Here is a 14,818-nt window from a genome sequence, read left to right as displayed (position 1 = left end):
ATCCATGGTTATCCTTGAGGGCTCCCATTGTGGCTACAAATAACTGTGCTTATAATTATAGATCCCTCATCTGAAATATTGATTTCAAAATAAAGTAGCATAATGAATTCTTAGTGCTGCTAATCCCTTAAGTCATTGCCTCATTGAATCATCCACCTCAATGTTGTAAAAACCTTTAAAAGGCCAGTAAACATTACATTAAGTCAAGCAGTCTTCCGCCCCCTTCTCTTCCTCTAACCGTCTAGCTAGCTATTCATTAGCTCCAGCCCGATGGCAATGAGAGTCTTTAACCTCCATTAGATCTAATGTTGATATGTTTCCCCAGCAAAGAGCCAAAACAATTAACACCCCTTCTCACATTTCTCTCCCCTCGGCCCCTAACCACATCAAAATCTGAGCCCACCCGTTTATTACCCACCCCTGAGAGTGCCCTCAGGGAGGAAAAAGTCACATCCTTGGCTATTGCCTTTTTTGTGGCGTGTGGTTAAGAAGCCAGGTGAATTTGCCTCTGTTTTAGGATGAAGTAATCCCTGTGTTTTCAGTAGAAGTTCATTTTTAACAGGAGCATAATTAACGTTTGGTGGAATAGATAATCCTGCTGAATTCAAATATGTTTTTTGGGGTATTTAATCTTCATAAGAACAGAGGTAATTGTCCCACCACTTCTTTATTATTATGTTACTGCTGTTTTTACCTTACTAGAGGTTCGGGTCGCTATTCAGCCCTCAAATCTAGACCTACATCACACTCGTCAAAGTTCATCTCACACGAATTTTGACCTGATGGTCAAGATTAAATGTATCCCCTGAGCAAGCAGGCAGGCTCTATTAGCTCAATGGTAAAAAAAAAAAAAAAGAAGAAGAATAATGGGCTAATCAATATCCAAGGTATTGTGCAGCTTTAAGCTAATTTAAATATAGGATTTTGTAAAGTACTTTGTAACCCATGGTCTCAAAAAGAGCTATACTAAAATGTTTATTATTATAATTTGCCAGAAGTTGTCCTGTACTGGTATATGTTTTTCGATGTCTCTGCTGCAATCTGAATGATGCATCCTCTGGGGTCATGAAGTTGCACAGCAAATTCCATGGTGATCCAACCCGTTGTTTTCCATGCAAGTTCTCTTGTTTGGAACTAAAGTAGTCAATGGATGGCCGAACAGACGTTTTGTTAATAATGTTTGTTCTTTACATTGCTTGTCACTGCAGCCCTGTAAGTACATTATTTAAGAAATAGATCTAATTTAGTGCTCACAAAATATATACATGTGTTATTCTTTCCATATATTCATGCAGGTTAATTCATCTGCATCAGTGTGTAGTAAACTGATACTACCACAGCCTTCCCGTGGTTAGCATGTATATCACTTCTGACATATACCGTATGACTAAAAGCACACACTATTTTGGCAACAGAGCTGAACATTCAAGTTCAACAGCTACACACCTTTAATATTATAGGAACATTTTGAGCTCAAGTGGTTTATGGCATGTCAAATCTGATGGAGAACCACCCCTCAAGTGTTTAACTGTCAAGTACATAACATCTTGACCTTCTGACACCTAGAATAGACCTCTTTTATTACTCAGGAAATTCCTGGCTTCCTTACCTATAGGTGTGGTGCAGTTGTCTCTGTATCAAATGTCTCCTGGCTTAATACTAGCAGTCCTCTTACCTCGCCTACAGCCAAGTAGTTTTGACGCTGTAATGCAGGCCTGATCTGATCTGATGTGACGTGCTTGTGTGTGTGTGTGTGTGTGTGTGTGTGTGTGTGTGTGTGTGTGTGTGTGTGTGTGTGTGTGTGTGTGTGTGTGTGTGCGTGTGCGTGTGCATGTGCGTGTGCGTGTGCGTGTGCGCGTGTGCGTGTGTGCACGTGTGTGTGTGTGTGAGTGTGTGCACGTGTGTGTGTGTGCACTCGCATGAATGGCATTAATGGGGACAGTTGTGATGGTCTGTTGATATCATTCATATTCATCTCATGCCTTCTCTGTCCGGGGAAAAGGTGTTTTGGTTTCGACACGTAATTTGATAATCTGTGCGAAAAGCACAAAAGGGACATTCTGCGGATTCTTAACCTCACCTCAACTTTGGCACTCCCAGCGGCAGGAAAAGACTATCTTTCACCACTGTTATTAGTTCTCCGAGACACCCTTGACCTCTGCAGTAGTAGCCAACTGTCAACATAACTGATGTTATTGTAATGTAGGGTTCACTCCCTTTGACTTCCACTGGAGTCATGGAGGCACGTGATGATAGGGCCAAATCATCTCAGTGTTCATTTAACTCTGAGAGTGCACTACAAATGTAATCATTAAGGTCACAATTTGTTCAAACTCAGAGTCATTACAAATGGATAAATGAACATTTGCTGTGCAGTATAGTGTTCATCATGGGCCTAAATAATGAAAATAAATTGTTGACTGTGTGGGTAGGAGGACAAAAGCAAACTCTTTGCCTGGAGTGACACGTTTATTTCTATCAAAACCAGATTGAGCTATAAAATATCTGGATGTATAGAACCCATATACCGATATATATTGTCCGATAGCGTCTTATTGATTTGGTTGCGATTAAGACAGGTTAGAACATTTCCATAAAAAACATTAGAATAATAAACAAATGACAGTATATCTAAATCAAGCAAGGTAAAAGAGAGAAGATAAACTTGGTGTGAAGACAGCAAAGTGTGGGGGCAACTTACTCCTGAGGCATCGTTTTCTTTCTTTTTTTTCCCCCTTTTGAGACTGAGAGAAGCAGTTGCAATATGTCTTGCCACCAGAGGGGGAGGACAAATTAGTGAAATCAGGATGATTCACGGACTTCAACATTAACCACTTAAATCCATACACTTAGGGCCCACCTGTATATTGTGCGGCACCTTACTATGTCCAAATGCTTGGGGAGTTTCTTACTATTTTATAAAAACATTTTAAAATGGTGTAAATCATCGATCTGCATCGGCACGTTGTGAGCTAACTATTTTTAAATGTTTTTTTTTTCAAAATAGTAAAAAATGCCAAAAATGTTTAGGCATATTTGGGTATGGCGTGCAATAGGGCCCTTATTTGCCCGGAAGGAAATAAATGTGTACATGTATGTGTTTGTGATTTGTATGTGACTGGCGTAGCCCTATTCAGTAGAAATTGTTGGTTCTCTACCACTCCTGCATCAACAAGTAGTGGCTGAATATATTGCTAAGCTTATTTTTCTGTCATTTGATGTCTTGTATTGTTCAAATCTAAATAAAGTTTTTTTTTTAAATCACACCCATGTGAAGTGAGGGGCATTCTTATCATCGTACATCATCATAATGTAAAATAGACACTGTCTATTGTCAATTTATTGTCAATGGGAATTTAATGTTTGTGCAGGACAAAGTTTGTGGACAGACACCAAAAGCTAGGATATAGTAGGGGCTAGCGCCCCTCAAAAAAAGCAAGTAGTGGCTGAAAAGTGGTGGTCCTAACTTAGAATGTAAACTTACTTGCAGGCAGCTTGCAGTATAGTTCTTCAAACTCCAAACAGACAGACAGACAGACAGACAGACAGACAGACAGACAGACAGACAGACAGACAGACAGACAGACAGACAGACAGACAGACAGACAGACAGACAGACAGACAGACAGACAGACAGACAGACAGACAGACAGACAGACAGACAGACAGACAGACAGACAGACAGAGGAAGAGAGAGAGAGAAGGAGGAGGAGCAAGAGTCTATCATAGTTTCCACAAAATATACTGAACTCTTTTTTGGATATGTAGCTTATTCAAGTTAACCTGTGCGGAAAATATAATAGGTTATAGCTTATTATAGCCTAGCCTATATACTGCTGACAAAAGATGACAATATGTAACATATATCGTAAGCTATGCCTACATTTATAAAACACATATAAAAACAATAAAGGTGAATCGAAATAGCTATATAACACAACATAATTAATAAAGATATATAGGCATGATATAAAAGCTTATGAATTACCATGAATAAATTATATCTATAGGCCTACACAGGCTGTGTGTGTGTGTGTGTGTGTGTGTGTGTGTGTGTGTGTGTGTGTGTGTGTGTGTGTGCGTGCGTGCGTGCGTGCGTGCGTTGCGCGCGCGCACGAGAGTAAGCTATATCCATCCAGTCTGATGCAGATGGCGAAAGCACCCATCTGTTTCGAGGAAATATTTCTAAAAGCGAACACTGTGCAAGTTTAGATGAGCGAACAATGAAAGGATTCAACATTTCAGTCAGTTAACATTTCCGTGTTAACTGACTGCTCTCCTGCTTGAAGTTGAGGGGACTTGTGGTGGTAATGAGATTTTAACAAGAGCCAATAAATCAGTTGACGCTGAATGAGTTTTACTGCCCTCACCACGTGCCATTGTTTGCCAGGAGGAGTTACATTTCTGGCCTTTGAGAGGAAGAGTTACACACACACACACACACACACACACACACACACACACACACACACACACACACACACACACACACACACACATACAATAAGTCCCGAAATATATAGGCCACACGTCCAGTGCATTGAGTTAAGTAGCCTAGGCTATATTGAAAAGTGTAACTTTATTTCGCTTGTCCATTACAATATTGTTTCAAATATTATTCCTTAGAAGTCCGTTAAATTATGTGCACTTTTTTTGCGCCATAACTCACTCTCGCGCGTGTGTACACAACACACACACACACACACACACACACACACACACACACACACACACACACACACACACACACACACACACACAGACTGTCACTGTCACTGTCACTACTACTTCCACCACCATCCTCTTTAGACCCTCCGCACATTTCCAGCGGGTTATCACAATTGCCATTCCTCCCCTCCTTTCTGATGTGTTCCGCAGATTACCATCAGTACCCCTCAGATATTTTTAACACGTCCTCCGTGCTCGCAATATCCACTCGGAGCCATCTGGTGCAGATCAAAATCTACTGACTTCTCGGGTTCTGTCGTTAAGGCGTTAAATCTGCACAATCCCCAACCACCAACCACCACGGTTTGGGAGTTTGGGTGATTAAAAAGAAGAAGAAAATAAATATAAACCAACTGCTTAAAACATTAACAACATCAGAGTATACAGGTGAAGACCACCTGTCAAGATCGGCACAATTTGATTGCTGCATGGGTGATAAATTATCGAACATGTTTTCCTGGATTAGAAATTTGAAAAAGACTGCTATATAGCTATAGCCTTCTAATTAATTTAATTATTTTTTCTATACCCTATATGACCAAAGATGCTTGTGAAATTATTGTTTGTCAATAATTCATAAATAAACATGTAAAAAGTTATTAATACCGTAGACTATGCCAACTGCCTCTTATACTATAAATTATATAAAAAATCTGATTTTAACTTCTAAATTACGTCAATAGGCTGGTTTACAAGTGAATAAATGACAGGTTTATAAAGTCAGTTCGACCATTGTTGAGAAGTGACTTTTCTGCAGGGCTAAGTTTTTCTTGGGCAGAAAAAGTCGTACATTTTCAACAGCAAATAACCATGATGAAAATGGGGCATATAGCATACTCTGTTTTGAATAAAATTGAGAGTATAAAACCCTGCAGATGGTGTTAAAGAAACATGGTGTTAAAGAAAGTTGTTTTTCATCATTCCAATTCACTCCAAACACGTAAACGTTTAAGAGCTTTTGTTGTTGCAATGCAAAGAAAGACAACTGCAATCTGGTTTAAGTCCACACACGTGTGCGCGCTCTCGCACGCATATAGCATATACTCACGCCTGACAGAGAGAGAGAGAGAGAGAGAGAGGGAGAGAGAGAGAGTGTGTGTGTGTGTGTGTGTGTGTGTGTGTGTGTGTGTGTGTGTGTGTGTGTGTGTGTGTGTGTGTGTGCGTGCGTGCGTGCGTGCGTGCGTGCGTGCGTGCGTGCGTGCGTGGCACACGGCGCAAGTGTGTGCGTGAGAGAGTGAGAGAGATATATATTTAACTAAATTAAACCAATAAGACAAACAAACTTAAGCTAGATCAAGATAAACTAAACAGTATCTTAAATTGTGTATAGATACAGCTTTATACACCTATAGCTCATAATAATTAGATACCGCAGTCAAAACTTGAAAATATAGTTTTTGTATCATCAGTAAATACAAACATAGATTACAATATGGGCTATTCAATAATCACAGATAAACTATAGGCCTATATTCTTTACCTCGCTCTGAAAGTTTTAGTTTTAAATAATCTCAGATCAGGAAAACACAACACTGTAGCCTAATTACACACACAAAAAGAGTGAAAACCGTTAAGTTAATTTTGATTATTTTCAGTAGCACGCTAATTGAAAGCATTTCGAACCATCACCCGATCTGTAAATTAAATAGACGCACCAGGCAGCCCGCGATAACACCAAATGTCCCTCTGTGGAGTATAGTAGGCTATCTTCCCTGTTAATTATAATTTAAATCTATTCAAAGTAAGTTCCTTCTTCAGTCGGGTTTACTTCCCCCCTATGTCGGACAGCTGTAAAAAATCGTGTAGACAGGTTGTCATACAACAATCAAAGCTTCGGTGAATGGAGTCTAATGCTGAACATTTAACATACAATACTCCATACACGCGGAGAGTGGCCCCAGCCAATGCTCTATCCACATGCTCCGAACGAGGAGGAGCTTGCAGGCTCAAGTAGGAATGCCAATCAAAGCATCAACTTCAAATTGTATCTGAGAGATCAGCCCGAGACCTCGGGGCAGGCACGTCAGTTGGAGCTCAATTGTTGATCAGATCACATCCAGTGGACTTGCAGAAGGGGGGAGAAAAGAGAGAAGCCGAGATTTAAGGAGAAGAGCGGTTGTTTTTACTTTACCTTTTACCACACGGTTTGTCTCCTGGTGTGGCTTGAACACTTTGACTTCTTTGGGGGTTCTTGTTCGCGGGCTCTCACTTTTTACGCACGGTTTTCTCCTGGCGATTTAGCTGTGCAGATTAAGGTGGTGGAAATGTCTTTCCCCCAGTTGGGCTACCCGCAGTACTTAAGTGCCTCCCAAGTCTACGGGAGCGAGAGACCGGGGGTCCTGACGCCCTCGTCCCGCGGAGGGAGCGCCGACATCGGGGGAAGCCCGTCTGCAGCAGCGGCAGCAGTCTCATCGGTGTTGGGCATGTATGCCAACCCGTATGCTCACAACTATAGTGCTTTTTTGCCTTACACCAGCGCGGACTTAGCTCTCTTCTCCCAAATGGTAAGACTGTGTTTATGTTTATGTTATTTTAGCATATCCTACATAATTATTTATATATTATAAAGCTATGTAAAGGTTCTGGGGAAAATGGACGCGCACGTCTGAAAAATAATGCTGCTGTTTAAAGATATAGCTTTCAGGAGAGGATTAACGATTCTTGCCTGGAAATAATTTATTCCTCCCCAATGTTTAATAGCAAAGGGTTTTCTTAAGGTTTTGGTAGTTGTATTTGCTTGTTTAGCTTGAAAGCTCAGTTGTTGTTTACTGTTTAAGATCCTGTTTTGCTCGCTTGATCATTTGTTTACCTGATGCAAAGTAGCCTAATATTTATTACAAACATTACCCATGCATATATTATTATTATATAATGCTGGAATGAGCTGCTGTTTAAAGAAGCCTATACACCAATAACGGGATGTTTTATTTATCCGACATAAAGCTAACAACTTATATGGCCTGCATTTTAGTGCTATACAAATCAGATTATGGAAAGTGGTTTTGTATAGACTAAATCATTATTAATAAATGTGTATTGGCCTACTATAATAATATGTCCTTAATTACCGTGTGTGTGTGTGTGTGTGTGTGTGTCTTATACTTATGGTAGACTGCCGTTCCATTGCGTTGCGATTTTAAGAAAGTAATATATTTAGGTCTATAGTGTCATTTATATATATATATCAAAAAATATTGTGGATATGATTGGGCTAGACATCAAATATAGGCCTACTTACAGTAATATAAGTGTTAGCGCTTCAACGAGCAAGGCCATCGGGTTCACAACTGACTATATCGACGCCCCCCTGGGCAAATGCTTGTCAGTCAAGACATAATTCATAGAAGTAGGCCTATGAAACAAGAAATATCGGCCTACATATAATTAGCCACACGATTGATCGTGTGTATGGGAATATATATAGGCGACAAAATGGTATGTGATTGTAAAAAGTAGAGCACGGGCCTGACAAGCGTATGGCATGCTGTAATAACTTCACATAGACATCCAAACTGCTTACCTCATAGGTTAAGCGCGCGTGTGCAGGGGAATTTGGCTGTTGGGCGCTGAGTTGATGTCTGTGGATCATAGAGCCATGAGATTTTTTGTTTTTCTCAACTTGTATGTGTAGTACCGTTGTTAAAATGACATATAGTGGGAAAAGAGAGAATTGTATAATTTGTATATAGGCCTCTACTTGGAATTTAATGTGATAGACGCGGACGTCATAGCATGTGACATGTGGCAAGTTGAGAACATCGTGGAAAGTTTGAGCCATGTGCATTTGCTGTCTCGGGATTTAGGCCTATCGATTACATCCATTTTAATTATTAATTGTCATGATATCAGCATGATATGTACAATTCTTATGCCTAAAAACCTTTAAACTCATATACAGAGTGTTGTTTGTGTGCAGATACAAGGGCCCAAACTCATAATGATCTCTTTATATCCATAATGTGTTAAGGGCCAGCAGTACGACTTGAAGGACAGCCCTGGCGTCCATCCTGCCAGCTTCGCTGCCCAGTGCACCTCTCCTGCGTTCTACCCATACGGCCAGTTCCAGTACGGGGACCCAGCCAGGCCCAAGAACGCCACCCGGGAGAGCACCAGCACGCTGAAGGCCTGGCTCAACGAGCACAGGAAGAACCCGTACCCCACGAAGGGAGAGAAGATCATGCTGGCCATCATCACCAAGATGACCCTGACGCAGGTCTCCACCTGGTTCGCCAACGCCAGGCGGAGGCTCAAGAAGGAGAACAAGGTGACGTGGGGCGCCAGGAGCAAAGAGGACGAGGAGGAGGACGGGAACTTGTTCGGCAGCGGAGACGACGATGGGGAGAAAAACGAAGACGAGGAGGAGATCGATTTGGAGAGCATAGACATAGACAAAATTGACGATAACGACGGGGATCAAAGCAACGAGGACGACGATGATAAATCGAGCGACGGGAACAGGGACCTGCACAGGGGTGGCGCGGAGCTGGACAGCATGGAGAAAAGACGGGCCTTCGCCCTGCAGCAGGCCCACGAGGCCTTCGACAAATCTAAGAGCGCCATATCGGTTCACCACGGGAGTAAGGACACGTCGGATGGTAACAATAACAACACGCGGGTTTTATCCCCAGACAGACCCGGGAGTTTTCCTCTCCCGGCTAACAATAAACCCAAAATATGGTCATTAGCCGAGACGGCCACCAGTCCCGATTCCACGCAGAAGCCCACCTCTCCGTCGGGCCATCCAGCTGGCACGCACCCCTCGGCGCCTCACCACCAGCTCCAAACGCACCCGGCCTTCCTCCCCAGCCATGGACTGTACACTTGCCAGATTGGGAAGTTCCACAATTGGACGAATGGCGCTTTCCTGGGCCAAAACTCACTGCTGAATGTGAGGTCTTTTCTGGGAGTAAACCAACACCATCACCACCACCACCATAACCACCACTTGCAGACCCAGCAGCAGCAGCCGACATCGGTCGTGGTGTCACCGGTCACATCTGCAGCAGCGCTCAGCAATGACAGCAAGACACCCCTAGATCTCCACAGTCCTAAGCACATCATAGGTAAGATAGCTCTTCTTGTCTTCTAATTCCCCTCGTGCTGCAGCTCAAACACGTTTGCTTAACACTATTTTTTAGACTAATAGAAGTCTGAACTTGGAACAGCTAAACGTGCTCGTGCGCAAGCAATCACACACATCACACACACACACACACACACACACACACACACACACACACACACACACACACACACACACACACACACACACACACACACACACACACACACACACACATACAAACACAAGAAAACTACGTTTAATCCACAACATTAAAAAAAAAAAGCTAATGATAATTAATGTATTGCTACTTGTATTTCATTTTTAGACCATGAAAACGGTGTAAGAACTGATTCGCCTCCAACACAGTCCCTGAAGTCCTCCTTTCGACCCCTCCATGAGAGGTGAGCTTTTCATTTTTTTTACACATAATGTTCTGTGGCTGAGCTATCAAAGTGCATATATTGTAACTGTATTTATTTAATTAATATAATTTGCAACAACAACATGCGTCTCTGTAATCGTTTTTGTTTAATGATATCTGTGCTGTAGCCTATTAACTAATTAACCTATATTTGTAACTTCGGGATAAAATAAATAAGGAATGGGACACGTACCGCAACTTTGCATGTATAGTTTCTTACAATTTAGCTAATTGCATTTTCAAAAGTTATAGGCCTATTTAATTTCCAAAGTAAATATGTGTAGGCTAAAATGTGATTTTATAAATAACATATACACAGTTTGCCCATTTGCGACATGGGCAATTTGGCCTCATATTCTTTTAAGGGTGACAGGGGGACCTCGGGTCTCATGCCGCCCCCCTTTAATTCCTTCCCTCTTGGGGGAGTATGGCTACTTATCAAGTCACTGAGGAAAACGGGCTCTGTCTGGGCTGTGTGCTTTCCCTAAAGACCCCTGGGAAACCTGCAGCCCAGGGGAGCGTTCTAGCATAAAAGTTTACCCCGCGTTTCAAGTGCTACAATCTTCACTAGTACGAATCTCTCTCGCTCTCTCTCGCTCTCTCTCTCTCTCGCTCTCTCTCTCCCTCCCCTCTCTCCCCCCCACTCGCTTTCTCTTTTTTATTTATTTGACCAGCCGCTGTAGGTCTATATGCTGGACTAATGGCCATTGTGCTATAGTTGTTGATAATATCCACGTAATCAACTCATAAATATATTTAAAATGTATTTGATATCAAAGGGAATCAAAAATAGAGGGAAGGGTGGGGGTTGTAAAAAGAAAACAAATAATAGGCCCACTAAAGAATGAAAATCGTCTAGACATTTCAACTGCATATTGAAAGCTGTCTGAACATATAGCGTGCATGGCATTTATCTATACCTTTGTGTTATTCTTATCTTAGATTCTCTCTGCCTTCCAGCGCCAGGAATCAACAAGAAGCAACGCAACGGGTCCTCACTGCCCTGTCCTCGGCCTGATCAAGACATAGCTGTGTGATTGCTGTTGCCACGGGATCCAACACGCACACAGAAATTAATGAATTGAAAGAAAGAAAGACTGAAAAGACTTTATACACACTCCTAAAAAAAAGGGGGACAATGAAAAATATCCTAATGCAGCGTATAGCGTTCAGTCGGTACAGAACAAATGGCTAATTTGGTAATATCCTGTGGATGGATGGAATACTTCCTCTATTGTTGTGTAGCCTATAATCGCGCCCATATCCTCTCCCTCCTCTCTACTTTGCCCAGGCAGGCTGGGACAGTTTGGTAGGCTTTTTATTTTCGTCTCTATCTTGTGTTTTTTGGTGTCTTCCTTTAATGTAAATACCAAGTGATTTAAATTTGTAAATAGCGCGTTGACGGAATTTGTCCAGATCGTATATTTTGCCTAATAAACGAAATGAAATTATAGAGAAAACCAATGAATATCCCAGCTCATATTTTCGTTTCTGTTTCTGATGTTGATTTGATTCATTATGTTTAGACTTGAATTATGATTACAAAAAACAGCAACAACATTTATAAGGGATTATGATACAAGTGTAAGGGATACAAACCTGCAGGACATAATAATAATACGATTGTTGTTATTATTATTGTTGTTATTATTATTATTATTATTATTATTATTATTATTATTATTATTATTATTATTATTATTATCATTATTATTATTATTATTATTATTATTATTATTATTATTATTATTAATCAGACTATAATTATCGAGGGAAATTATTTTCTTAAACAAAACGTATTTTCAATATTTATTTTGGAAAGGAGCGGGGGTGTTCTGCAAGCAGGCTTAATGTTATTCCCCGTGCTGGTGATGAGAGGGAGGGAAGCAGCGTCGATGCATTGAGGTGCTAATAAGTGGCCAGATGGTTGCTGCTGACACAAAGTGGACAGCAGCAGCTGGGAACGTCATTAAGTAATAATATGGGAACGCCCAGTCCAAACAAAATCAAATGGTTAAAATCTAATCTGTCAGAAAGAGAACTCGATTCAATAATAAATTATTAATATTTTTTCTTTTTCTTTTTTTTTCTCCGGGAAGGAGGGTTTCTGCTATATATAAGGCCGGTTGGGTGACATTTTTTTTATAGCCTTCCAGAGGGATCAGTGTTTTGGGGTCCTGTCTGTTGCCAGTCTGATAATGATCATTAGTCTGCATGGAGGCGGCTCCTTTTGCACCCCCATCAGTTACCAAAACCAAATATTGATTCGCTTCAGTAGCCTAATAGGAGCTGAAGATAATAATGTGTAAGCTGTGATGTGAGATTGTATTTTTACATTTTGCTTTTTGCTATTGTTTGAAATACATCGAGCCTGACAGACACTAATAACTAGCACCGATCAGCTGGGGCAATAAGATTGTGATGTCGCGACTCACAACACTTAAATATAAAAATACAAGTGTGACTGCTGTCCAAACAATAAGACAAGTCATTACTGTTACATTAATTTTGGAAAAACAAAATACCCTCATATGATAAAATTGGCAGTATGCTTATAGCAGATGTAATGTTCTCATTTTCCAAGAAAAGTCAGCAAAAGTTATTCCAGGGGGTGAAGGATTTCAATGGTTTAAACCTGTGGAGTGACTAATGCGCATCTGTTTTGCAATATCACAGCGACCTCTATGGGCGATTAATATATTTCAGATGCTGTTTATGACAATCGACAGAGATTTAACTCTCACCTTACAGATATAAAAGTATAGGACTTTTTTAAAGGGGGTAAATATACACACAATGTGGGCAGTATTTTCCTGTATTTCCTGAATTATGTTAGGCAGGCAACATCAAATTGTTAAAGGAATATTACTTATTTTATTTATGAACAGCTAAGCGACACTTACTTTCCACGACTTCCCTGAGCAATTCATTTTCCAATGGTATAGCGTGTTTGGAATCAAAATAAGTATCTCTGACTATAGCTTTGGATCAAATAGATGTATTTCATTGAAGCTGACTTTTACTTATTTCGTATCTGCAAATGTTTGATCCAAGGCTATATCTCTGACTAAAGTTTTTAAAAAGTCGTGCAAAAGATTATAAAAGAGGATTTTACAGACTAACCCTGGCTTTTTTTAAGGATATTCTTGTTCAGTGTTGACTCATGCTTATTGTTGGTTTCTACCTGTGAGGAAAGGGGGTCAGTTCAGTTATTATGCCTTCCTTATTTGCGCATAAATCTGTGTCACTTAAATGCACACACCCGCTAAACAGTCACGCAGTTGAGGACCATGTTGAAAAATTAACAAAGGTCACGGAAGGTTTTGTTGACCTGTCTGAGGTCATCCCGCCTTGACTTGCATTTAAACAACTTTATTCAGCCACAAACGCCTCTCAGTAATAGTCTATTATGCTAATAGTTTTCTCCACAATAATTGTTTAATAGAGGAGCTTTTAGTGCACAACAAGAGATATCAAGTTTGAACCGAACTTTGTAGGTTTGAGGGTTCTAGATTTCATTTTGGGTACATGTGTTATTGTAGACTAATTATATACATCAACACCTGTTCTAACTTCTAACTTGAGTATAGTCTATAATGTAATATTAAGCAAACGAGTGCCGAATTGGCTGTAATCAATAACACACGTGCTTAAACAATCATGCTGCTTATATGCCTACAATATGCGGGCGGTCTTAAAGAAAAGCAGGTGTGCAAATTTCATAATTCCCCTTCCTCGCCCATTTGCACATCACATGGTCGTCTCATGAGCTGGCTTTTGTGGGTGAAATTAAATAACCTCTCCGCTGTCCCATTTATTGCCTTTGTAGCAAAGCAGCGTGAGGTTAGCACAATAAGTTAGCTGCAGGCCATAACATTGTGTTTTCGTAATATATACAAAATTATTCATTTAGCAAGTGGATACACAGCGAACTGTCTAATGAGTAATGAACGGATTTGGAGCTGATAATTAGACTGCCACTTCCAGGCATTTCTCCCCATGCAATGTGCCTGGGGCCATAATGTAAGGGGGGCGGGGTGGGCTAAAATTGAGCCTCAAACATAAAAAAGAAGACAAAACAAACACATTTAAAATAAATATACAGAAAGCACATTGGGAATGTAGAGGTAAATGTGCATAACATTATCTGTGCCTTTTGAAAGCATTATGACCATTATGAAGCACAGTAAATGATGCTTACATGATAGCTCCATTATTATAGGCCTAATTATAGTGATAATCAGATTAGAATTCAAATTAATATTCTCTCCTAATATAAATAAACATCTTATTTAATCATTTCATCAGTATAATTATGTTACGGCATGTATTTTACATTTGCAAAAATAAAAACTGCACTTAATATTTGTTAAACAATCGCAAAAATGAATGAATGAACGAATGAGTGACTAAATAAAATAAATAATTAATAATGAAATAAATAATTAAAACTACAAAGCTAAGCAAGCCTTTATGAGTATACTCAATTGAAGATTGATTGGTGCATGGCATTTTATTTGAGAATTGAACTTGCTTGGTATTGATATGCAAAAGAAAAAAAAAGAAAGAAAAAAAGAGCAGAAACAAGAATACATTGTTGACCC

At 40.2% G+C, this 14,818-nt stretch overlaps 1 protein-coding gene across 4 annotated transcripts; it reads left to right on the top strand.

Moving 5' to 3' along the window:
• Positions 1-6,724: 6,724 nt before the first annotated feature.
• irx1a (iroquois homeobox 1a) lies at positions 6,725-11,678 on the top strand. 4 transcript variants are annotated; one of them, XM_079503544.1, is made up of 4 exons: positions 6,725-7,232; positions 8,696-9,786; positions 10,117-10,194; positions 11,175-11,678. In XM_079503544.1, exons 1-4 carry the CDS (start codon positions 6,993-6,995, stop codon positions 11,230-11,232), a joined length of 1,467 nt encoding a protein of 488 aa, XP_079359670.1. In that variant the 5' UTR covers positions 6,725-6,992; the 3' UTR covers positions 11,233-11,678. The 4 variants fall into 4 exon arrangements, with proteins under 4 accessions (XP_079359670.1, XP_079359668.1, XP_079359669.1 ...); XM_079503542.1 differs by having other exon boundaries at positions 11,157-11,678; XM_079503543.1 differs by having other exon boundaries at positions 8,696-9,791; positions 10,119-10,194.
• Positions 11,679-14,818: the final 3,140 nt, after the last annotated feature.

This window comes from Electrona antarctica (assembly GCF_951216825.1).
Source record: "Electrona antarctica genome assembly, chromosome: 6".
Lineage (NCBI taxonomy): Eukaryota > Metazoa > Chordata > Actinopteri > Myctophiformes > Myctophidae > Electrona > Electrona antarctica.
Note: the sequence above shows the minus strand (reverse complement) of the source record. Positions and strands in the feature narration are given on the sequence as shown.